A 26,084-nucleotide genomic window follows, 5' to 3' on the forward strand; every position below is an offset into this window, starting at 1 on the left:
TTTTGTTCTTCGAGAAAGAAACATTTTATACCAAAATTTAAGTCTAAGCTTTCCCTCCGACTTACCCTCATGAACTTAGATGTGAGCGTTAAGAAACTCGAACCGCCTTCACACTCCCAAATTACCCAGCATCCTCTTCTGACTGGATTTTGCCGCACGGCATCACAGGCCACAGCTGTAAGGAGCAGAACTTTGCGTGAGTCGTGGTCGTTGCGGATGGCGAAAGCCATTTTTCGTCAGTAGCGTGACGCCGTGCGGTCCCGCTCACACACTCTGCGTGCGTCCACAGTGAGAACGGCGTGGAGGACGAGGAGGACCTGTACGCCTGCGTGTACGAGGACGAGGAAGGCGGCGAGATCTACGAGGACCTGATGAAGACAGAAGCCATCCCTCCTCCGGTTTGTGTTCCGTCTGTAACCTCCATCTCACGTCCAGATGGTAAAACAGTTTAAAAAAAAAAAAGCACTCCTGCTTTTGCAGATCAGACTAAATTTCAGCTAAATATCTCAATTTTCCACCTAATTAGTCTTCAAAATGAAAACAGGCAGAAACATTACATCTAATTTCATGCTTAGTTAATTTGCCACATTTTCTCCCTCTGGTTTAGCAAAAAAAAAAAAAAAAAAAAAAAAAAGTTCTTTCATATTTGGCAGGCACTTTAGTGAGCATGTGTAACCCCTGACCTCGCTCCGAGGCTTGGATCAACTACATCTGGTTGGACGGTTTGTAAGCCCACAGCGCCGACACACAGTAACCGGCCTCTGTTTGCGTGCATGTTGGTGTGTGTGTGTGTGTGTGTGTGTGTGTGTGTGTAGGCGTTCCAGAAGCAGGCAGAGATCGACATCAGGAGTTGCTGCTTAACAGAGATCAAGCAGACAGAGGAGAAATACACCGAGACCCTGGAGTCTATAGAGAAGGTAACGCTCGCACTGACAAATGGCAGTCATTACGCTGCTCTGGACGAGCCGTAACACGACACTGGTGATATACTTTGCATTTACTGGACCCAAAGAGTTCACGTCGGTAATGTTCCTTGGAAACACATGGAAGTGTTTATGAGTGTAGTTAAGGAAGGTGTATTGAGTTTCTCACTTTCTGGATGATTTTTCATTGTTGGAAGTTCAAACTGAAGGTGGTCAGAGTTTCAAATGATGGAGGGGGCAGGGGGGGGGGGGAAGAAACACCTTTGAAAATATTGTCTGTATGAATTATTTAGAAAATGTATTTTCTGATCAGTCCAACAAGTATTCTCTTCATAAGACTCTAAAGTACACTCATTCTATCATAATAGCTACTGCTGTTTACTGACGGCTTTGAACACTTTAACAGAGTATAATGTACAATTTGTCATTTATAGTATTAATATAAACTTTTAATTTGTCTTCTTGTTTCCCTTTTGTATTAATGTGGCCTGACGCTGAGGCCCCTTTCTCTAATGGGAAAGAGAGTTAACCTTGTTTGACAAAAATCAAATGAATAAACTTGGCTGTACCTGCAAACAAACTGGAAAAAAAGAGAAAAAAAAAACTAAAACGAGAATTGTGAAAACCAAGCTTTGACAAGAACCTAAGGTTATCTTTGTACTGTTTCTAATGAGGACAACGGAAAGGGAGACAAACAAAAATCTCCAAAACACACCACCAGAAAACTGAAACAAAGGGTTGCACCAAGCATCTAGAATGATCAATAAAATCTATTTGTATCCCAAATAGTAGAGAGTAAGGTACACCAGGGAAAAAAAAGCATGAAAATCAGCATTTCCCCCACTAAATATTGGATCCAGGACTCTTTTGAGAATCTTCTTGCTGCGAGACAACAAGGCTAAACACAAGGCTATATAAAAAATATACGAGAAACTGCAACTTTTGAAGTTGTTCCCATTATCGCATGTCATAATTGAATTGCACGAAACCATAAAAACTATTTAAAATACAAGAATATTTGAAATAAAGATCTGAATGTCAGCAAAAAGTAGTTTGCTTTAAATATGACAGCTACGAAAATACTTTTTCTTTTGAAAATAATTATTACAGTAACTGCAAGATGTCACAATTAAAATAACTTGCACCTAAATAATCTTTATAAAAGGAATAAATTATTGCTATTTGTCACGTATAGCATAATATAATAATTTTCCTTTAACCAAAGTCTCATTCAGCTGCTTTGATGGAAAAAATGGAAATTTGTTAGATAAAAGTACACCCCATAATGGGTATTTTCAAACATTTTCAAGAGCACTGAAAATCAACTGAATCTCCTTCACCGCTGTATAGTGTGAAATTGAAACAAACTCACTCCAAATAGGGGGGGAAAAAAAGAAATTTGCTGTCAAACAGTAGAATGAGTTTAAGAAGGACCAAGATTTTGTATTTTTCCACTCAGTGTTTTATTTTCTAAAATGGACGTAAAGGAAGATGAACTTCTGAAAGTGGAGTCTGGAACAATACAGTTACTATTTGTTTTTGCCAAAACTACATCTTTTCCATTTTCCTCTGCGTTTTTCCAGGACTATTGGAGACCCACCGGTTCCAGACCCCTAGCCACAACTACTTGTCTTCTTCCCCTTGTGTATGTTAACGTCCACAAAAAAGGCTCTTGCCTGATTTCCCAGCGGAGAGCCGCAGTAGATGACTTTTGTTATGGTGAAATTTTGTTTGCGCTCCCCCACTCCATTGAGATGCAGAATTGACTGTGGTGGGAGTTTTCGGAGGGGGGAAATCATTAAATTGCACACTCTGAAAATGAGATTATTGCCGTGACCCGGACAGGCCTGGTTGTTTCTGCTTACTGCAGCTCTTTGCAGCTTGGCCTCCATAATATAATAGCGTCTCGTTCAAAATGACTCCCCCACTTTCACTGGAGGAGCGAGCTTTCATTCCCATGCGTTCTTTTCTCTTTCTGTTTCTCCCGCAGCACTTTATGATGCCCCTCACCGTGTTTTTTTCTACGGTTGAGATGGAGAAGGTGTTTGTGAATATTCCGGTGAGTTATTGTCTTTGAATGCGGTCAACTGGAAGTTAAGTAAAGTTTGAAATCACACCAACTACTGATAAACATATATTTCCAAATTTATTTTCTGTTATTCAGTTTTACTTATTTGTATGTAATATATTTTTAATTTTGTAATAACACTCTTTTTTTAATATTGCAGTTCTTTTAGTGGTCTTGACTGGCAGCAGTCCTGCTGGAAGCTAATGTGCTACATGCTAACAGTGACAGTGCTAATTTTCTGTTTTTTTGTTGCTTTGCAGAGTAATATGATAACAGTTGTTTATTAGGAGTAAACAATTTCTGCGATGTTACTCTGAAAAGCAGCCATGTATTTATAAAAAATATTATAACAACTTCTTTTTTTTGATATTGTTGTTAGCAGCAGTCATGCTAGAAGCTAAAATCCACTGGTAGCATGCTAACATGCTACCAGTGACAGTGCTAGTTTTTCAGAGGTAAAACAGGTAAACATTTTCTGTGTTTTCTGTTTCTTCGCAGAGTAGCAACTAGTTTGTTAGTTTGTTGTACAACTAACAAACTAGTTGTTTGTTAGTAGTACAAAATAAATACAGGTTACATAAAATGATAAAAAGCTTACTGGTAGACATGTAGTTTGCAGCTAATGGTTAGCTGCTAAAAAGTTAGATTTTGTTTAGCTAGGTTCTAAAGTTAGCTCCTGAGGAAATTTGGAGAGAGAACCAATCTTTTTTTTTAAAGAGCAGAAATGTAATATACCAATATATGTTCTATTTGCTGGATTTACAATTTCAGATGTGCACAAAATGCCAGCAACACCTGATTGTGCGAATCTCTCTGCTGACAACCAAAACATCCACTCAAGTTTTTTTTTTTTGCCCTACAAAATGTATTGATACATGCTGCTTCGAGTCTGACCGTGGGATCTGGGGCTTTTAAATTCCTTCAGGTTTTGCTCTGTGAATTTTTCTGCTGTTGAAACAAAGTGCATCTGAAATTCTTGCCACATTTAAAGCTCAGTCGAGTGTTGTTGTTAGGTTGCAGGTATGTCCGTTGAGACTAAAAGGCCTTCATTTTTTATGAAATGTACCTGCTACAAAACCTTTAGAGCTCAGGACAGGGGGAAATAATCATAACAAATGTTTTACGGTCAGCACTGATTCATTTAATTTTCTGCCTGCTTCTTTTAGGAACTGGTTAAGGTTCACAAGGGCTTATTGCTGGAAATCCAAGAGTCGGTCCACCAGAGAGGTTCCCAAAACCTTTACCAGATCTTCATAAGTTTTAAAGAAAGGTAAAAAGCAACATCAGGAGCATCAAATTTTTACTGGGTTTTTGTCCCCGCTTCCTCATGAAAGCAGGACAAGATCATGCAATTTTACAGCCTCTCTTAACTTCATTTTGTGACAAAACGTGCTCAGATTTCATTTTTATTATGCTGTAATTAATCAGATTAATCAATTATTAAAATAATTGTCAACTAATTTGGTAATTGATTAATAAACTCGAGTACACAGCCATTTGCTGAAATATAATCAGGGCAGCAATTAACCCAAAAACTGAAAAAATATATATAAATTTTGTGTAATCTGATTCAAATGTATTAAATTAGTGCCATTATTGCATTTTAGGTCATGTTTTTTTTTAATTTTCTTATTTACAAAAAGAACTGAATTGCTTTTTTAAAAATCTCTTTCTAATACTGTAAAACAAAGGCTTCCATAGGTAAATGAAAAATATTTAGAATGTGCCATTTTTAAAAATCTGATTAATCGTTATAATAATTGATAGATTAAACAATTACCAAAATAATTGTTAGTTGCAGCCCTACTGTGTTTGTTTTCTAGTTTGACAGAAAAAAAAACGAGTGTTTATAATTTTGTGATCTCATATCAATCGTAAGATCACAATCAAACTATGAAAATTTGTGTAAAGTTTTGTCGACTGATCGGTTGGATCCTTCTGCTCTGACCGGACGCAGGTTGTTGATCTACGGGAAATACTGCAGTCACGTGGAGACGGCCATCACCACCCTGGACGACATCTGCAAAAACAGAGAGGACGTGCGCATGAAGCTAGAGGTGAACAGCTTCGTGGCTGCTTTAAAATGACAAAGAGATCAATAGATGTCCCACAGTGCAGGACGACACGTTTGCAGTTTCTAAGCTGCGCAGAGTGAGAGGAGGATGCCCTCAAGTGAGCAAATGAGGCATTGCAGGAGATGGTGATGATTCATTAAGCATTACATTTTGCTGTAAAACTGGAAGCATATGGATCAGTACATGTGTATAGGTTAGAAAATAAACAAATTTCTTTCTGGAAAAATGCAAAATAGTATTGCCAAAGGGATTAATATATAGTACAATGTACCTAATTAATGATTTTTTTTTTACTATTATTATTATTAAATCTTTCTGCAGGAATGTTCTAAAAGAGCCAATTATGGCAAGTTCACCTTGAGAGACCTGCTTGTGGTTCCCATGCAGCGGGTGTTGAAGTATCATCTCCTTTTGCAGGTACAGCATAAAAAAAAAACACAGAAATTTATTCACATACTACGCATCAGTTGATTTCACATATACAGTACAGACCAAAAGTTTGGACACACCTTTTAATTCAATGAGTTTCCTTTATTTTCATGACTATTGACATTGTAGATTCACACTGAAGGCATCAAAACTATGAATAACACATGTGGAAATATGCACTAAACAAAAATGTGTAAAACAACTGAAAATAGCCCTTATATTCTAGTTTCTTCAAAGTAGCAACCTTTTGCTGTGATTACTGCTTTGCACACACTCTGCATTTTCTTGATGAATTTCAAGAGGTCGTCACCTGAAATGGTTTTCACTTCATAGGTCAACCTGCCCTGTCAGGTTAATAAGTGGGATTTCTTGCCTTATAAATAGTCATGAAAATAAAGAAAACCCATTGAATTAGAAGGTGTGTCCAAACTTTTGGTCTGTACTGTATGTTTTTCTGATAAGTTAGTAAAAAAAAAAAAAGGACTACTTCTGATTTTCTGTGAGACTGAGAAGCAATGGGAAGGTTTTTTCATAAGCCTTTGGCAAATCATCCGAGTAATGAAGTTGTCTACAAAAATCAGCATCTATGTTTCTTACAAACCTCTCATTAGTCAGATATTTAAGATGTCAGTGTCACACTGTAAACAACGGTGTCTCAACAGACTTTCAACAGGACATTCTCAGCTAAATCAGTAAGTTTTTGATCTAAAACAAACAAAACAAAACTCAGTAAATTCATTCTAAGACAGCTGTTATTACACCATGTGTCCACCAGAGGCAGCATTGACTGCGTTTTCCCATCCTCCCTGCATTTGTCCTTCAGGCTCTGCAGCTCATCCTGACTGTTTGTGTATCTAGTTTATGACTGAGTTGAGAATGACCGCAGTGTAATTGTCATTCGATACAGACGATCGAGGACGAAGTAGAAAGAAGAAAATAAATAAAGTAAGGCGATGAAAGGAGGGCTGAGCAACAGCAGAGACAAACAAGTAGAAAGGCTGCCCGAGACTGGAAGTCCTTTTTCAGCATTTTCTCAGAAAATAACACTCCTCTGCACATTTTACACATTAGCAATACTTTAATAATAAGACACATATTAACAATAGAGATTTCTTTGGTATTATCTGCAAAGAAAATAAGCAAACAGGAGAACTTAAGATCTCTGTAGATTTTAGATCCAAAAATCATACATTAGACTTGCAGAGTTCTTCAGCATTGGCCTACTAAATTTTGCGGTATATCTTCAAATACTTATTGCATCTATTGTCACGTTTTTACACAAAATTCTGTAAATTTGATGGCATTCTGGACAAGTACAAGTCTGGTACAAGACATAAAGGACAGTTGTCTCAGATGAACAGGATTGAGAACCACTGCTCTAATTGAGCAGTTAACAGATATGCTAATTAGCCAGCTGTAGTTTTATCGCAACAGTGGGATGGAACTTCCCAAGTTCCCACACCAAAACTTTCTTTGTCATTTAATCACCCTGAGTTATGGTTTCCCTCACTTACAAAGGCAGTAATTCAGGATGATGGACAGACCCAGAAAGTTGTGGTATGGAAATTTGCGGAGCTTCACCCAGGATTTTTTTTTTTAGATAACACTGTTTTTAGAATCGCAGTTGGCCTACTTAAAGCCAGCTGACTAGCAGTGCTGCAAGTTGAGTTGGGGCAGCCCTGTCTCAGTCTGGTCACTCATTAAAACACCCTCAAACCGGCCAACACAAATAATTTTGAGAGTTCACTGTGTGAACCAAAGATAAACAACCAAAAATTTACATGAAAGATAAAAAAAAACAACCAAAAAAACATTATCCTGGAATGGGAATGTCCAACAGTGTAGGTAGAAATAATATTTTAAAAACTAGAGTTGTGGATCAGGTAAAAGTTAAGTGGTATACAAATGGAAATTACTAAAGTCCCACATAAACAACAACAATTCAACTGAACAACTGAAGCCTTTTTTATTAATTATGTTACAATCAAAATAACATCCTTCTGAAAAAGTTTATCAAAGTGTCTGTTTCACTTATATAATACATTAATAATGTTGATGTGTTACGTAGGTTATGGGTATGGTTACAGCACAGCTTGGGGAAAAAAAGTTCCATATTGTAATTTTCCCATCTTGAGTGTGTTGAATTTAAATGAAAACTCTGAAATTTGGTTCTCTGGAGGGGCGCAAATAAAGAGAAAAAGGGGACAAAATTGACATAAATATGGATAAAAGTGAACACATAAATATTACAACTCTTTGGACCTTGGTATTTTGGTATTCATCTGAAAAATTACGCGTTGAAAAGTGGAAGAGGGGGCAGCAAATTTATAGAAGTGGGCCTGGGGCCCCCTTTGCCCACCTTTTTGTAGCACCGCTGCCAAAAAGTAAAAATGATATTTAAAAAAAGGAGAAATGTGCGTAGATACAAAGCACATCGTCTTGTGTCAACATGGGTCCAAATCTCTGTAGAACAGCTGAGTAACAGCTAGCTTAGCTGAATAAAGTCTCTACTTCTTCACATGGTGACATCTAGAATCTCTCCAACTAATGCCTCGTCACTTCCTCTCTCTTTCACCCACCGCCTCCTCCTTTCTTTGTCTTCTTTTTCCCCCCACTTTTTTTGTCATCAGCCATTGGCTCGCCCCGCGCTCGTCCTTCCTTCTCTCCCCTGTTTGAATTCCCTCAATAAGTCCATCATGTTTGGCCGCCTGCTATCAGCAAGACCACTCCCAGCCTCTGTATCTCTGTGGATGCGGGGAGGTCGGAGCACAGGCTTGATAAATAGGCCTCTGTCGTCTTGCTCGTGATAATAATGCCCAGGTTGAGCTTGAGTGACACCGGGGATTTGAGAAACGCCAGGCAGGACAAACAAACACACACATGCACACGCCCACACGCGCGCACACCCCATCTCCCTCAGTGTGGCCTCATGCATGACATCTGTTCTTATCCTTCACCGCCGAAGTCTAGATGTCTTGTTTACGTAGCACTGCCACACTGGCAAATAATTTCAGATATAAACTGACGCGCATGCACACAACCTCCTATAGATAAGTGCACACGAACGCACACACACTGTATCAGATTTATTTTGGGACCGGTCTGACTTTTTGGATTTTCTTTCCAGAGCAGAAACTTTAAGTTTTTATGTCGCATGGACCGACTCTTTATCAATGTTTTTGTGTATGCTATCTTTTATTCGCCTTCATCGGTTTTGTTCTTTTCTGTGTGTGATTATTTTACTTTGTTTTATTTATTTTTTTGCTTTGTTCAACAGGAACTGGTAAAACACACCCATGACGCCTCTGAAAAAAGTAATCTAAGGACAGCGCTGGATGCGATGAAGGTATTTCTATAATCCTATCCCAACATTCACTGAGAATATAGAAGTTTTGTTACTAAAGCCATTTAATAAATTAATGGACAATGATCTTTTTTAGGCGTTGATAAAGTATTCAATCTTTGAAGCTGGGAATAACGAAAAGATTTACCCACCAACTTTACAAATTTAGAGCTTTTATGCATCAACCTGATGTTGATCTGCTCACATAAACCCCAGTAAAATGCATTAAGACTTGTGGCTGCAATCCGACAAAATGTAAACATGTAAGCTGAAAGAGTGGGGAATGCCTTTGAGGATCTTTGAAATGCATGAATTTCAATAATGTCTTTTTGAGGTTTGGAAAGTTCTTGATATTCTATCTGCAGTTTTGTATGAAAGTTGGAGTAAACTGCTAGCAGAAAGGACTCCCTACAGAAAGTCAAGTGATCATTTATATGGTGTTTAATAAATTAATTTCAGCAGGAAGGTAATTTAACTTGACACTAATCGATCTGTACAATGTAATGAATATTTATTGTTGATCTGTGTTGTGAAATTAAGGTGGTCTTATTGAAATTGGGGGAATTTATTAGAGTGTTTGTATGAGAATTTTCAAAACATAAAATTTTATTAGATTTTAGGTTTACATTGTCCCTTCTTGTTAGAATACTCTTACAAGGCATTTTTAGTAACAGTAATAAACAGAAGTGGCAGAGTGGCCAAGTAAGAGTAGCACTACTTTAACATATTTCATTCAAATAAAAGTAAAACATAAGTTTATTTCAATACAAAACTAACAAAAACTGGTGACTTTTTAGTTGAAACAAGCTTGTTCTTTCTGTAAAGTGGGTGCAGTATCCAGATATTTTACTCAAGCAAGAGTAGCGATACGTCATAATAAAATTACTCAAGTAAAAGTAAAAAGTACAGCACAGTAAAAATACTCCTAGAAGTCTTTTTTTTTTCAAAAATGTTACTCAAGTGAATGTAAATGAGTAAATGTAACTAGTTACTACCCTGGAAACCCTGGGGGAAAAAAGTAATCTCATATAATAGTGAATTGAAACTGTCTTCTTTTTTTCCTTGTGTTGTTTTTATCTCCAAAGTTTGGTGCTGGAAAAGTTTGAAAACTTTTACTGTGGGAAAAATGTACGAACATTAAATCCTCCACGCAACTTTCCAAACTTTTCTTTGTGGACTAAAGTTGAAGTATACTCATCGCCTTTTTGATGATGTGTGTGTGTGTGTGTGTGTGTGCGTGTGTGTGTGCAGGATTTGGCTCAGTACGTCAACGAAGTCAAACGGGACAATGAGACGTTGCGAGAAATAGAGCAGTACCAGAGATCCATTGAAAACCTGGTAAGTCCAAATAATGCCGCGGTGGTGATTTAGTGCTCTGGGTTTGGACCGCCAGTCGAAAAGTGATCTGTCTTTCTCTTTATCTGCTTCCCCAGAACCAGCCTTTGAGCAACTATGGGAGACCCAAAGGCGATGGGGAGGTGCGGGTGACCTCAGTGGACAAACGAGCTAAGCAGGACAGGTAGGATGTCAAGTGAATCCAGACAGAAAGAGGGGCGAAGCTGCTGGAAGCCTTCCAGAGAACGAAGAAGCTCAGGACGAAGTGTCGATGAAACCAAACCTGTTATTCCCCGCTAACTGATGTAATTGGGTGAACTGCACCGTAGCAAATGAATGTCATTAAGGGAATCTTCCTCCCACTCTGTAAGCTCTAGGATACAATCGGCTGCATTATGTAATATGAACTATACAGGGTAATTGTTTTGTCAAATAACTACAGAGTTTATGCAAGTCTGACTCAAGAGAAAACACACACAAAACCCACCTGAGAGACAGATTTTCATTTGGCCGTCGCTTTGATTCCCTCCGCAGACACATCTTCCTGTTCGACGCTGCCGTGATCGTTTGCAAGCGCCGAGGGGACAACTACGAGATGAAAGAAGTGATTGACCTGCACCTCTTCAAGATCACCAACAACCCGACGTCCGACAAGGAGAACAGGAAGGTCTGGGTGCCGAAGACGCAATAGTTCACGCTGCTGTCTTAGAACGTCACGAAAGTTTGAGAAATGATACCCAATTTGCTGCACTGCATTCATATTGAGAGTTTATGTTTTGCCTCTCATATTAGGTGTAATGCATGTTGCATCACTGCAAGGTTTGCAGCTCTCTAACCTGCACACAGAGCCTACTAAAGTTATTTACACCCCTAACATATTTGCATTTTGTCCCATTACAAGCATAAAGTTTAGTTTATTTTACTGGGATTTATATTAGACCAACCCAATGCGATGCAGAGTTGGAAAGCATCAGGAAAACAATGCATGTTTTTCAATATTTTCTTTTTTACTAATAAAATATGAAAAGTGGGGCTGTTAATATGTATTCAGCACCAAATATTGAAATACCTCTAAATCAAATCCTGTGCAATGAATTGCCTTTAAAGTAATTTTCTATTCCAATCAATCTCACTGAGTTGGAGCACTTTGCAAAGAAAAATGGGCAAAAATGTCACATTAGATGTGCGAAACGGACATAAGTGCGCCCCAAACTCACAAAAGAAGTTTGTGGTTGCAACTTGACAAAATGTGGAAAAAAGTTCCAAGTGGTGTGAACACGTTGCCAAGAGCCTGTAGGCAATTGTCATAAATCTGCTCTGAAACAAGTCAGTCTACTTTTCAATTTGGCTCAATATCTTTCTGTCAATCAATTGTAGGTTGTTTTTTTTCTCTCTCTTTCTCTCACTTTGCTTATTGCAAAAATAAAACACGGTGATGAGAAAACTTATTCCAATTCTAAGATAGTAAATTGGTTACACTTTGGCAAAGCAGACAGACGAATCTTTCCGCGACTTTCCCTTTGGAGAGCTTTTAAAAGCTTTTCTAAACCGTAAAAAACGTGATTTTTTTTTTGAACATGTTTCTGAAAACCTGCAGTTTGTATCTGCACGTTTGTTTCTAATTATTATTAAGAATGCTTCTGTATGGATTTACTGGTCAAAGGGTATTGAATACAAAATACCGTATGTCTGGGAGACTTCGCTTTAAATTTTATACTGCAGTACTTCATGAAGTCTCTCTCCCACTTTAACTGTGATTTACTGAAGAGCTTTGGATGGCATTAAATCTCACAAGCAGCTTCTCGCCGTGTAGGCTGTCCCAGCAGGATGCAGCCCTGTAGTCCGTTTTACAGTTCTGCTGTAATGTTTAGCTTCTAAAATAGATAAAACAATAACAAAAGTGCTCTATTAACATGCCGTTAAATGACACGAATAAAACAAGCCCCACCTAACGAGTCGTCCGCTGTAATGGAGGCGAGCTCTGCGACGTCAGGCCCGTTATTGCCTCTTTATGACTGAGTCAGCAGAGCTCGGAGAACACGTTGGAGTCCTGACAAACCAATTAGCGGAGCTATTTCTGCGTAATGAACGACCATAACCATTTGTCAGATACACCCGGGTTCATAAAACTGAATGAAAATGAACTTCGCATGCTTCTTTATAGGGTCTTATAAGCACCTGTAACAGTCTCTCTACCCCGCTGCCGCCTTCTGTGCCGTAAATCCCCCGGCGTGCTCCGAAAATGAGCTACACGCAAAAACCTTTCAGGCTCATAACAGGAACAACAAAATAATTAACAGAAAGCAGTCCTAAATAATTTGCTACATGCTTGTTCCTGCTCTTGTTTTACATTCCCTTATTCATTTTTTTTTTTTTTTTCCCTCCGCATCCTTCTGAAACAGTGTCAGACTGGAACAGCCTGCCTCCTCCCAGATGGTGCTATCATTAAACCTCGCTTTGGGCCTGACTACTCTTGTACACACAGTGAATACAAAGTGCCAACTGGGGGAAAATATTGCCAATCATAATGAAGAATGATATCCAAGGCGTGCCAGGAAACATTGATTTGGGTAATAATGATGCAGTAATAACAGACATTAGTGGGCTTAGGCCCATATGGGCTTACAGGATTACATTTATGAAGGTTGCAGCCGTTTCGGCGTCGTTCACCTCCGACATGAAGAATGTAACGCGTTTTCTTCGGTGCTATATTTGCACTAGCCGTGATGGAAATGAACGCGTCTGCTTGAAGGTAGCGAAGATGAGAACCTCCATCATAAAAGAAATGTTTGTATGCAGATTATCTGGAGGTAAAACGGTTCTGCATAAAGTATTCAGAGACCAAAGACAGTCAACAAAACATAAGCTTTTCTTTTTTGTTTTTATAAAGTATGTTTAAATGCTTTCAGATCAAGCATTATTTCAGCCAAAGATGCCAAGTTAAAGGTAATCAGGTCATATTATTTTCCTATTAAAACCACACAGATGCTTTTATTGTAATTTCTCTTGCTTAGCAATAGCTTTAATATGAAATATTTAAATGAAGCAAAGTAGAAATAAATTATTGTCAGTTGGGAGTCTCAGAGGTTTTTGCCTTAAAAAAAAAAAGCAAGATTTTCAGTTCCCTGACTTTTTGGGTGGAATATTTTCTGGTTTGTTTTGTCTATGTTCTTAGTACATACTCGCCGGCACAAATGAGAAGTTTCTAGGAAAACTCCTGCTCTATTTATCCAAGTTTAACAAGCGGGCATGCCCAAGTCTGTTTTCATTAAAAAGTTGCTGTGTTTTGAGACCCAACTTAGTATTGCAAAGAGGAAAATGCTTTGTGTTGGAACATTTTTCAGTTAAAAAGATAAGAATTTGAAAATGTCCTAAAAGTTACTGCATCAGCTTCATTTGGTATCAGTCCGGAAGTATTCAAATTGGTTTGTAGTCGAGGGTCACAGGAACGGCTGCGAACATCCTGAACACCTTCCTTCAACAGCTAGCTAGCAAAACGTCAAGCTAAAACCTTTCTCATCAACTCCTTGCTATTGCTACTTTTCATTTCTTTCATTACAAATACTACAAACAAACAGCTTTATGCTAATTGTCCGAATGCTTGGTAGCTTACTATCAAGCTAGCAAAACTACTAGCTAAATATTATCAGCAAAACTAACAAAGAACTCCAAATTGTTGCTAATTTGTATCTAAGCTAAGTTAAACCATGTAAAGGCCATCATTCTGGCTTTAATATTCAAAACTAAATATTTCAATGAATCCTGGTCCATCCTCTGAGGTAAAATAAATGGAAAAGTTTCCATGTACATAAACAATAGCCGCAAGCTAGCAATTAGCAAGTAAAACACACGGTAAATAAATACATAGATTTACAAATAAGATTTAAAAATAATATCTTCCTTCGCCACTTGCATAGATTTTAATACATTTTTAGGCATTGTAGGAGTTTTGGGAGTTTGATGATCTCCAGTATACAGGTATAACACAAATGGCAAGGAGAAACAACATCATTAATAATACAAGCAGCCATTGTTGCTGCTCATCAATCTGGGAAAATTATAAGGTCATTTAAAGCTTTGGTTGGAGAAAATCACACACGCCTTAAATCCCTCATCCTAGTTGTCGAGCACAGTGGTGGAGGAGTGATTATCTGGGCTTGTTTTGTAGCCAGAGGCCTTCAGCACCGTGTGATATATTTTCTCATTACATTAAAGCATGTCCAATATTTTGTCATACAAACGAGAGGATGATCACACGCTCTACAGGAAATGACAGAATGGCTGATTATGAAACGAATCGAGGTTGTGATGATCCAGTCAAAGTTCACACTTCAACCTGATTGATATCCTGTGGTGGCACCTAAAGAGAGCTTTGAAAGGAACTGAAGCACTACTGTGTTCCTCAGTAACATTGCAAAAATAAAAAAATAAATAAATCTATCGAATCCTGGTGTTTACTTAGTCTTCCCATGACTTTATAATGAAGGCTAATAGCAGACAGCAGACCTCTTTACAACAAAAAAGATAAAGCAGCTCTCATAAAAAAACAAAACAAACGTTGTTTTTCTCCTTTACAAATTGGCAGGAAGACGCTCTCATAGGCCACGGCGTCCACTGGGACTGCCAGCGTAGAGCGGCGCTTTTTCCTTTCCTCTATCCATCCGGTCGAGGAAATGCACTGCTGCTTTTTCCTAACCGCACGGTGAACCCGGACCAGCTTGACCTTCACAGCCGAGTGCGAGGAGTTTCTAAAACCACGACCGGCAGTCGTGAGAAGCGCGTCGCGCAAAAGCACCTGCTTTCGCCACGGCGTCTAAAAACGCGGACGCCCGAGTCGACACGGAAGCTAACGGGCTGATATTTAGCCTTTAAAGTGGATAATTATAGCCGATTGCAGACCCGCTCGCTGCTTGGGTCTTTGCGTGCCGTCTGAAACTCAGCAGCAATGCGCCACAGTTAACTCACACTTTTTTCCCCCCCCTCTACCTCTGCATCGCTTCATTTGCTCTCCTCCTTCTCTGTCTTTGTGCTTGCTCTCCCCAAGGCATCCCTCCTTCATTTTGCATCTCTTTGTCCCCATCTGTCTTTTCTGCCTCCTCTCCCTCAGTGTGTTTTGCCTGCCGTTGTTTCATCTCCTGTCTCAAACACGTTTGTTTTTGTTTTCGTCTGTTTCTGTTGCAGTGGTCCTACGGATTCTACCTCACTCACAACCAGGGCCAGAACGGCTTTGAGTTTTTCTTCAAGACCAAAGAGCTGAAAAAGAAGTGGCTGGAGCAGTTCGGCATGGCCATGTGAGTGTGCCTTCTGTGCAAGTGCAACGACGCGATGATCTCATGGCACAACACGTTGCTCACCCTGTTATTCTGGTCCGTTGTGATTAAAGGATGACAAAAATGAAAGTGACACAAAGGGGAGTCGGCCGGGAGACACGCTCATACTGAACATTGCATTCAGACAGACGAATCTCTCGCTGCGTGTTGTCGAACCGCATCGACCGGTTCTTGTCCTGGACGGGATCCAAACGCTACAAAAGTGACTCATTCCAAAAGTAAACAATAGGTGAAGGGAAACAATAATCCGCACTTCGGTCGTAGAGCCGAGGGAGATCCAGTTTACCACATTGTTCCGTTTTCCAGAGAAAAGCCCAATCCATGGTTCTTAGGCCTTCTTTCTAAAACAAATCCGACGTAAATTTAACTTTGAACAGATCAAATACAGCAAAATTAGCTTGCATTTGCATATGGGCAGGTAACACAGGTGAACTCTGTCTGTACATACTACTGACAGACACAACCAGCAGGCAACAGTTTATTATTCCAGGCGCAGACATGCACCTTGTCGGTAACTTTCCCAGGATTACGCCATCTGTTGTTGACAAGCACTGCAATCCCCCCTTCGCTATTATTGTCCCCGTGACAGAATGTACAGAAAGAAGTAGGAGTATTATTTGTGCAGCCATGCCTGGGTGAACAGCATGTTCATGCAGTTGGTAGATATTCACTGTTCCTTTGTCTACGTTCGGTCTGAATACTTGATTCTAACTTCCTTTTCTTCAGTGTTTGTTTAGCTCTTTTCCAATGTCGTTAACATTATCTCTCCAACTCTTGTTTAGGCTTGGGTAGCTCATTTGCTCACATACTTTAAATAGAGAGTAGATAGGTTTAAAAGTAAGGTTTTGAGAAGTGTTGATTAGTTTCCTTACTTACACTTGCTGTAAGTTTGTAGAAGAATGAAGAAATCCTAACGTCTGCTGACAGCCATGTGATTCGCTAATTTAATGGAATCAATAATCTTTCCCTTCGATAGCAACAATTAGCCATTTAGGCTTAGTTTGAAGTGTCTTTTTAGAGGTATGCTGCATGTTGTGAGAAAACTAACTGTACATGACAGAGTTTATTAGTTGTTGTAAATGATTATGTATGGAGGGCAAGATTTTTAGCTGCTTCCATTCACTTCTATTGTATTCAATAGCAAAGCAGACTATCCTTTTGACACAGTCGCTGGGAGAAATAGAAGTGCCAAGGGAAAAATGTATGTTTCTAACCTATCTGATAAGGTTACTGAGCTAAAAACACAGAATAATAGAAAAGGAAAAATTAAAGGTAAAATCCTAGTCCTCGCTGATAACTGAGGTACGTGTTATTAATAGTTTATCGTGTTGCTACTTCTAGCTATGAAACAGGTCTACTTGCATTCAAAATAGGTGCAAGAAAACGAAATGAGCGAAATAACATTTTATAAGTAACAAGAAAAGCACCCAGAGGAAGTGAGGATGAAGAAGCCGAAGTGTTCATGTGAGACTGAGAAAACAGGAGCTATATGATTTAGCTCGTGAGGCTAAATTAACAAGCTGCAGGAACAGAGAGGTGTTACAGAACAATCACATGTTCTCTCTCACGCTCTTCCTTTTCAGACCAGTCGATGTTTGGAGCATTTAGTCACATAATACGTGGATTGCAAGTTACTAAAAGAGAAATCACACCGGTTTAATATTTCTTCTTTGAAGGAGACACAATGTTGTCTTGACAATAAGATATTTTGTCAGTACTGAAAAAAATGACCAAGACATAGACTGTGTTTAAAAATGTGTAATCTGTGTAGAATATTACCAGCACAGATTTTATTCCTTTAGTATATTAAAGTGTTTGTTCTTGACTTTTTCTCATCATTTGAGTGTGATTTCATATTAAATCAATTTTAGAGTTTGAACAGATGATCCAATGGAGTCCGGACTCAAAAAAAAAAAGAAAACTCTTAGCGTAGCTCTAATAAGAAGCTCCAAGCCATAACCCAACTTTACTGTCATTAGTAGTTAGGCAGTAACGTTTGTCTCATGTTGACAATTACTTTGTACTTCCCTTATTGTAAATCCTTTTATAACTGAACGTTGTTGAGAAATAGTCTTTATTAGTTAGCTTGAGCTCAGAAACGAGAATCAAACACCTGTGTTGAGCACCTTCTAGTTCCAAGTCAGTGCTAACTGCAATTAGCATCACAAGCTAGCAATGTTTCTCTCTATCCTACGTGTTCAAACTCATGTCCACATGTAGACATTTCTCAGCACATAATTTAATAAGATGCAAACCATCAAAAATGCTAACTTATGAATGACACCCGTCACTTTTACTAGCATTAGAAGCCACGTTGAATACTAAACACAGAGCTACTTGCCAGTATTCAGTTGAAATTCTGGCTTCAGGAGGCGTTATGTTGCATTTCTTCTTCTTTTGTTTTATGGTGGCTGGCAGACCATCTGTGGTGGTGCATTGCCACCACCTATTAAACTGGATTGTGGCCAGAAGAAACAGAAAAAACCCCCAAAAACAACATATGCAGCTTAATAATTCATCTTTGTATTAAATTAAACTCATATTAAGTCTGTATTTTTCAAAAATAACTTCATTTGAGCTTTTAATTTGCTGCTAAAATGTTTTCAGTTGTAAATTTAATATTAATTTTCTATCTTAAGAGATTTATTAAAACCTGCGTGTCGTCTGTGTTGTCTTTCTGACCGGGAACTTGGACTATACATCTTCTGAATGCAATAATATGAGGCTATCACAGCCGACAGCTGGATGGCAAGATATATTCACAAAATATATCTTGCCATTTCATAAAAGATGGTCTTAATGTAGTTGGTCATTTTTAAGGGGCAGCTGGTTTTTGAAGTTTAGTTGCACCTGTGTCATTACACAGCAATATAAGCCAAGTTGACAGAAAAAGGAAGGCTGAAAGACCTTGGTCATAAAAATGCCAACTATGTGGATTAAAAGCATTTTCCATCATGGCCGCGTTCGTCCTATTTTCCACAGAAAAGGTCAGTTTGACTAATTATTCCAGCATCCAGGAAAGCAGCTGCACATATGTAAGGCGGTCAGATCATGCCTGAATACCGGAACTGCAAAAACTCTTATTTGTGAAAACCTGGGCATTTCTGTTCTCTCCTTCTCACTCACTCACTCTCATTCTTTCTTTCTTTCTTTCTTCTGCCTTTGTTTGTCTTTATCCTTTCTGCACACTGCACAGACACACTTGCTTCCTTGTCCCCAGGGGCGGAGGAAGCCTCTTGTGTTCATTTTGGGAGCAGACCTCGCCTGTCTACTCACAATCCTCCCCTTCCCACTTCAAAGAAGCGTATCGGTTGAAATGCTGCCGCAGCTGCGGAAGGGTTTGTCTGCCGCAATTAGAAGTAAAAGGAAAAAAAGCAAAACAAAACAAAAAAAAAACAAAGTGTTGCTCTCTGCTTTCAAATTTGACATCTTTATCCAGCAGCCTGACAGTTTGCAGCACTGAAACAAACCGACCTAACAAGCACAAAGTTATTTTTGTTCATTCAGTTAATTTTATATCTATATATATAAATTTGAGCCTTCCTAAAGCGGTCTAGTTTTAAGAGAGGTTTAACATTTATGTCTTTGCTCCTTTTTTCTTAGATCAAACATCCGTCCTGAGAACGCAACCAACAATTTCCACGAGTTCCGGATGCACACCTTCGAGAGGATCACCTCCTGCAACTCTTGCCACATGCTGCTGAGGTAAGAGGCTCGCCATTCTTTACACGCATGCACACCAAAAAAAAAGACGAAGCCGGGGCGGCACAAAACATCGTCAGGCATAAAGGCGCTTTAAAACTGCTGTCACACAAGACCTCCAAAAAAGGCCTTGACTCTTCCCCCGTTCCTCTCCAGTGTACCCCAACAATCCATTCGCCGCTTCGCCTTTTTCTCCCTCTCCTTCCTCAGCTTCGCCTATACAGAACTCCTTTTGAGTTCGCTGAATGCTATCGGCGACCCAGAGGACGGCGCCTGGCCGTCTCTCCCCGCAGCAGGGACGACTGAGTGGTTTCACCTACAGAAGACAGGCAGCGAAAAAAAAATGTCTGTCACACTCCGGCACTTCTTCAAGGCGACGGATGGAGAATGGGGACGAGATTATTGCTCTGTAACAGAGAGGGAGGCGACGGAGGGAGGCTGTTTTCTTTTCTTTTCTGTTCGGCGTACTTGTAGCTTTTCTTAGCCATAACATTTTTCATACTAGCTAGTTAAAAAACCCGTGGCAACGAGGTGTTGTTTTTACAACTGGAAGCAGCTGGTTAGCATCTGAAAAGCTGAAGTGATACGCAAAGAAGTTAAAATAGAGACTTAATGGGTGCAGAGCTGAACCAAAGAGCAGAAAGAGAAGAAGAAACCATCTTTCCCATTTATTATAATAGGTAGGAATCACATCTCAGACTCCAAAGTTGCCCTTCTTCCTAACCCTATGCCCAGACAGATTTAAGGAGGGACAGCAAAAGCAAATGAAGTGGATTAGCAGAGTTTGCCAATACCGGAGACATGTCACTGTCGAAATATTGTCTCTGCTGTCTGGACATTCAGCTGTTGGGATGTCAGACTACCACACAGCAACAGTCTTCAGTCAGAGGTCTCTTCAGACTGGTTGCGAGACCAACTGCTACCGGAGACCCTTCCTTTCCACATCATCGCCATCTGCAACGATTCTTCAAAGATACTTGGATGATATGAGTTACAACATCCATCCATCCATTTTCTGTTCACCCTTGTCCCTAATGGGGTCGGGAGGGTTGCTGGTGCCCATCTCCAGCTACGTTCCGGGCGAGAGGCGGGGTACACCCTGGACAGGTCGCCAGTCTGTCGCAGGGCAACACAGAGACATACAGGACAAACAACCATGCACACACACACTCACACCTAGGGAGAATTTAGAGAAACCAATTGACCTGACAGTCATGTTTTTGGACTGTGGGAGGAAGCCGGAGTACCCGGAGAGAACCCACGCATGCACAGGGAGAACATGCAAACTCCATGCAGAAAGACCCCGGCCGGGAATCGAACCCAGGACCTTCTTGCTGCAAGGCAACAGTGCTACCAACTGCGCCACTGTGCAGCCCGAGTTACAACATTTAACTTCCATTTGAGAGGGATAAAGTACTTCTGAATTGATTTTGAATTGAAATATGGTAGTAGCGGCATCATGCTGAGGGGACGGGTTATTTTGCCAGTGGGGGAATGGAAACTGGCTATTGATGACTGGAGATGGACGAGGCTAAAGGATTTTCTAGAGCAATTCTAGAAGGTAGAGCTACAACAGAATGGTCTAGATCCAAGCGTATTTATAATAAATCACTGATCGCCGTCTCGCTCCTGGAAGCAAAATCATTTCCAGTCCTACAAGTTGTCCGATGTGTGCAGAGTGGTCCCAACTTTACTTTTTCATGTTTTGTTTTCTTTGTGTGTGTATAATATTGAACAAAAATGAATTTATTTAATTCATTTCAGTTTCCTTTCACTTACCAATAACGCACAAATATATGTTGGCCTAAATGAGGTTGCAATGTGACAAAATGTGAAAAAGATCGAGGCCTACGAACTCTTTTGCAACGCACCACGCGCAAGTAGTCTTCCCTCCGGTGTTTTATTTCTGCGTTCATCTGAATTCCCCACCCACATCACAAAGTTTAGAGTCATTGTTTCGACGGCTGATTTAATATTCACTCACCTCTTCAGACGGAGCCTCTCTTAAATCTGTTTTAGAGGCTCTTAGGACAGGCTCGAGTCACACTTTTGCTCTTATTTGTTTTGGGTAGAAAGTTAGGCAGTAGAAAGATTATTCCCTAATAGAATATATGTTGTGGCTCAAAAAAAAAAGGGTGCAAAAACCTTTAGTATATTTACTGACATATTACGCTGCAGGAAAAAGTTCCATATATTCCAAAGAGCTCTGGTTTCTCCACCTGACTTGAATTAATAATCTGAGGGAAATGTTAGGTTGTGTTTGTGAGTTCCAAGCCAAATTTGGATTATGACTTATTATAGCATCAGGCTGATTTTAAATGTAACCCCATATTTTTCTGTGGATTTAAGCTCGCGGTAATTCAGTTTGAGTGATTCTTAAAAATCCTTGGTGACAGAGAAAAACATCAGAGTTTACAAGCGCTGGGCTTTTAACGCAACTTTTCCCAGAGTGCGTTTTTTTGAGACTTTTTGAAACATCGGTGCCTTGTCAGTATAGCAGTCTGTACTTCTGATTCTGTTTCTTTATGGGATTTTTATTTCATATAACAGTGTCGATTCACAAATCTCACCTCAAGGCACAACACAAGTCGAGCCTCTCCAACTCATATCAAAATATATAGTAATCAATTTGAAATAAATTTAATTCATGTCAATACAAATAATTCAATTTAGTTACAAGAAGATGTTACTGTCATCATAAAATGCCAATTAGTAAAAATCATATCCGGGTTTCGTTTTATTAAGAGAAAAATTGCTGTATATCTAGAATTATCGCCTTTTTGTGACATCTAGTTTTGCCTGGTTACTTTATCTCTGTATGCTGAGAAACAGGGAAATTACTTAATTTCAGCAATGGGTCAAATAATCACAGAAGAGTCAAATTAGAAGTATCTGGTAACAGAAGGGGTGTGCGTAAGACGGACATGACACTGTCATAAACCAGACATAGCACCTCTTATGAACATGAAGGAGTCTTCATGAATGTTTATGACTGTTCGGTAAATAATGGCACTTTTAACGCAAATTTTTGTTGAAACCTCGCATTGAAAGTCCATTAAAAGTATCAACTTTGCATTAACAGTGCAATTATTTACCAAATAATTCAGAGCTGACACTTTTGGTGGACATTTGATGCAACTGTTAGAACAATTTTGCATTAACAGCGCCATTGTTTACCGAATGACACTCCATGACAACATTCATGAAGACTCCTTCATATTCATAGCAGGTGTCAAGTCATGTTTGACAGCGTCATGTCAGTCTTATGCACACCCCTTCACATAAAGCATCTCCAAGTTTGTTTTATGAAAAATAAATCGATGTAGAGAGAAGTCTTTTTTTCTTTTGGCAGTAGCAGTTCCGTAAATGACTTCTTCCAGAAAAGACACGGAGCTAAATACAGAAGGAAAAGAATTTGTACTTCTTATAGGGAAGTATTTATGGAGGAAGTTGTCAGCAAAACTAGTTAACTAGTTAACAGCTCCATCCAGAACAGAGGCACAATTTGACACTCGAGAACCTATTCCAGGCTGTGATTTCTATGATTGAAATAAGGGAATGTGTATTATCGATCTTGCCAATGGCATTTGACAAAATGTAACGTTTGCTTGTTTCACAATCAACTGTTTTTTTTATGATGTAAAGCATTTTGAACTACCTTGTTGGTGAAATGTGCCATACAAACAAGCTGGACTTACACACAATATTGGGAGCAATTTCACAAAACCACCGAGCCATTAATACTTTCTCTAGGAAATAAAACCAACAAATATTTGTGTTCGCAAGCTTCCAAGGATCGCCGGGGGCCAGAAATGGTGCTTAATTAAGGTCAGACGGAGCAAAACATTGTAATTTAACACATAAGCCGTGTTCTTTTTTGTTCCAAAGCAGCAGCCCCAAGTCGACGATTTAAACTTTTCTTTTAGAGAGATTAGAGAGATAATTAGCCCGAGCGTAGGACTTACTTTTTGTCATTTATTAGGGGGCTTCTGGAGTTGTTATGCAAAACAAAAAGGGTTCATTGCACTGTTTTTACTCTGACGGTTTAACAGCGCTAACTGATGCGTGAACGCTTCAGAGGTTTGTTGGGGAACATTAGTGAACAAACACCAACCCTTAACGCAGGGTTTGCGCTGCAAAAACAAGATCTTTTTTGGTCTTATTTCTAGTGTGAACGTTTTTATTCCACTTGGAATAAAACAAAAGTAACTTGCAAGCAACTTTTGAGCAAGAGGAGCTTATTTAAAGTCAATAATTCCTTATTATTGATAGAATACTTGTTCCACCCGCACATTTTCTTAATTATAGCATAAGAAAAATGTCCGCTTTTTAATGTCAACTATTACTTTTTTTATCAGTATTAAGAAATTATTGACTTAAAGAGTTCATATCTTGCGAAAAGGTTACTTGTACATTTGGTGAGATGGTGTGGTTTTTGCAGTGTGGTTTTCCAACAACATTCCAAGCTTGCAATAGTTAATTTTTTGAGGAGGGATGAATGACGCTAAAGTGAGTCTTCTGAGTTTTATAACCTCAGAAGCTGAAATTGCACACTTTCGAGATTCATATTTTGAATCAACAAACAAACAAAGTGAGAATTTGAGCTTTATCCCGAGGAAATCTGCCTGACGGCTCAATCGCAGCCCAAAAATGGCACCAGACAGAGCGGCGCGGCGAGCTAACCGAGCGCAGTGCTGCACCTGTAAACAAGAGGAATTAACTTTCCAGGCTGTTTCACAGCCCGTCTCCTTAAACCTGACAGAGAGCGCGGCACGGTGCTAAATCTTACATTCACCCTCCTCTGCCTTACCCTCCTCAGTGTGCTGAAAGATGTTTACTCTTTCTGCATCTGCTGCTGTTCCCCTTGTCTCTGCAGGGGGGTCTTTTACCAGGGCTACCTGTGCTCCAAGTGTGGCTTAGGTGCCCACAAAGAATGCCTGGGACGCTTTGGCTGCTGCGGAAAAACAGGTAAGTCGTCCTCTCACATCCCTGCGTACGTTCTGGGGAGCCCCTTAAACTGAATTTTATAACCTGAAGTGCAGTTTTATTGCAGGACATGAGAGCAGTAACACATTCCACGTAAAACTGTAGTGTGAAGATAAAAAAAAAAAGATAAGAACTTTATACCTGCTTTTTTTTTTTCTAATCTAAGGTCCAAATATTTTATTGTTTTTTTGGCGCGTAACATAGATATTTATTCTGCAGCTTCTCTGCTTCCCTAGGTGTTTTTGTGTGTGTGTGTGTGTTGTTTTTTTTTTTTTAAGGGAACGTCACTCTCTGTCACTGCATATAGCTCCCGATGCCTAACAACACTTTTACAGAGGAGTTTTCTAAAACTTTTCATGACGTCCCTGCGTGTCTGTCACTCAGCTCCCTGTGCAGGCACAATGACAGCTTTGAGCGAGGTGGAGGGAACACTTCAGACAAAAAGCAAAAAGAAAAAACAGGCCTTCAGAACCCAGCTCAGCATGTCCGCCGAGCGAGTTTTTACGTGAGGCGGCGTGTCTGTGACAGGAAGAGCTGAAAACTGAAACTATTTATTTATTTATTTATTGCTACTTAAAGTGTCCAGTTGTGTTTCTGCGACCGTCACGGCGCCATCAGGGGCGCAGAGGCAATAACGGCGCTGCCAGGCCCACCTGGGTGCTGTGGTTTGCCGGAGGAGATTGGGTCAATGCCGTCGGTCAGAAGGCGCCGAGACGCTTGTTTGAATTTGCCCTCTCATTACTTCGGGTTTCTCAGACGGGGAACATGATCCCGCCCAAGCATTTTCCACTATTTCGGAAATTTTTCCTTGCAAAAGTATGAGTAGCCTTTGAACTTTTTAACATTTTGCTCCGTCACAGCCACGAATTTCAGTAGATTTTTCTGGGATTTTATGTGATGGGTCAACACAAAGCAGTCAACGACTGGGAAGTGGAAGGAAAACTCATGCGTGTTTTTTTTAAATACATTTTTATAAGTAAAAACGGCAATGTTCATTTTTATTCAGCTTCCCTCGGTTTCTTAATATCCCCAAGTCGTCTAATTAGTGATTAAGGTATTAATCCAGTTCTTCTGTGAAGGCCTTGGTCTGTTAATATTTCAAACTTTGAGCTTCTTACAGAGCATTATTTGTTTGGAGGCGTGCAGTAATGCATGTATTGGTATTGATCTGTTAGCAAGTAAATACCAATACCGATACCAACACTGATTTTTGACATTCAAGTAAGATAAAATCATCAAGCTTCTGACCTATAGGCACTTTTGTGGTTTTTCCTTAGAATGACTTTGTTAAAACCTGGCACAGAAATTAGATCAAGTTTACAGGTGTCTACAAAATACTTGAATGTCATACTAACACAATAACAGAAAACAGAAACAATAGAAAAACAAAGCAAATTTACATGCATTGTTTTCTAAATAAACAAAGTCCAGAATCTGTGGCAGCTGTTTATTTATTTTATTTTTTTATTTTTTTTTTTTTGCTTTTCACAGAGGCTCTCGATCACATCAAAGCCCAATGAAATGCTCTTAAGTAATGTGGCTGTAAAGTGACAAAATGCAAAAAAACCAAAAAACATCCAAGAAGCATGAATGTGTTTGCAGTACACTTTCCTGTATCTGCAAATTTGCCCAGAATTTGACTTGATCGGTTGCCTTTTTTGCTTGTTGGCCTCGGGATTATTTCACTGCGTAGCACAGATTGGACAGCGGGGCGTTGCGTCACGCAGAGCCAAACAACATGGCATTAAAAGCCTACATTGGCTTGTTTGTGTCACCGAACGATAAGGTTTGTTAGCCTGCGTTTGTCTCTCTTATTAGCGCCGGCGCTGCTTGTCTGCACAGCAGGTCAAGGTTCAAGCTTAGGGAACAACAGGCCTGCCGAGGGAGGCGTAC

At 39.5% G+C, this 26,084-nt stretch overlaps 1 protein-coding gene and 1 long non-coding RNA gene across 4 annotated transcripts in view; one reads left to right on the forward strand and one right to left on the reverse strand.

The window, feature by feature from the left end:
- The window catches only part of vav3 (vav guanine nucleotide exchange factor 3), a 103,214-nt gene that overhangs the window by 52,086 nt on the left and 25,044 nt on the right, over positions 1-26,084 (forward strand). For all 3 annotated transcript variants that reach the window (XM_028004944.1, XM_028004945.1, XM_028004946.1), the window contains exons 5-17: positions 290-398; positions 816-917; positions 2,914-2,982; positions 4,158-4,261; positions 4,949-5,048; positions 5,388-5,483; positions 8,773-8,841; positions 10,090-10,176; positions 10,272-10,357; positions 10,708-10,840; positions 15,355-15,464; positions 19,107-19,208; positions 24,082-24,173. In XM_028004944.1, coding sequence (XP_027860745.1) covers positions 290-398; positions 816-917; positions 2,914-2,982; positions 4,158-4,261; positions 4,949-5,048; positions 5,388-5,483; positions 8,773-8,841; positions 10,090-10,176; positions 10,272-10,357; positions 10,708-10,840; positions 15,355-15,464; positions 19,107-19,208; positions 24,082-24,173 — 1,259 coding nt within the window. The remainder of the gene's footprint in view (positions 1-289; positions 399-815; positions 918-2,913; positions 2,983-4,157; positions 4,262-4,948; positions 5,049-5,387; positions 5,484-8,772; positions 8,842-10,089; positions 10,177-10,271; positions 10,358-10,707; positions 10,841-15,354; positions 15,465-19,106; positions 19,209-24,081; positions 24,174-26,084) is intronic.
- On the reverse strand, positions 4,766-10,758 carry LOC114136732 (uncharacterized). Its single transcript, XR_003593867.1, has 3 exons — positions 10,661-10,758; positions 5,423-5,474; positions 4,766-5,011 (listed from the first exon to the last, which is right to left on the reverse strand). It is a non-coding gene; the product is annotated as an uncharacterized LOC114136732 (long non-coding RNA).

The sequence above is a fragment of the Xiphophorus couchianus genome, chromosome 21 (assembly GCF_001444195.1).
Source record: "Xiphophorus couchianus chromosome 21, X_couchianus-1.0, whole genome shotgun sequence".
NCBI classification, from domain to species: domain Eukaryota; kingdom Metazoa; phylum Chordata; class Actinopteri; order Cyprinodontiformes; family Poeciliidae; genus Xiphophorus; species Xiphophorus couchianus.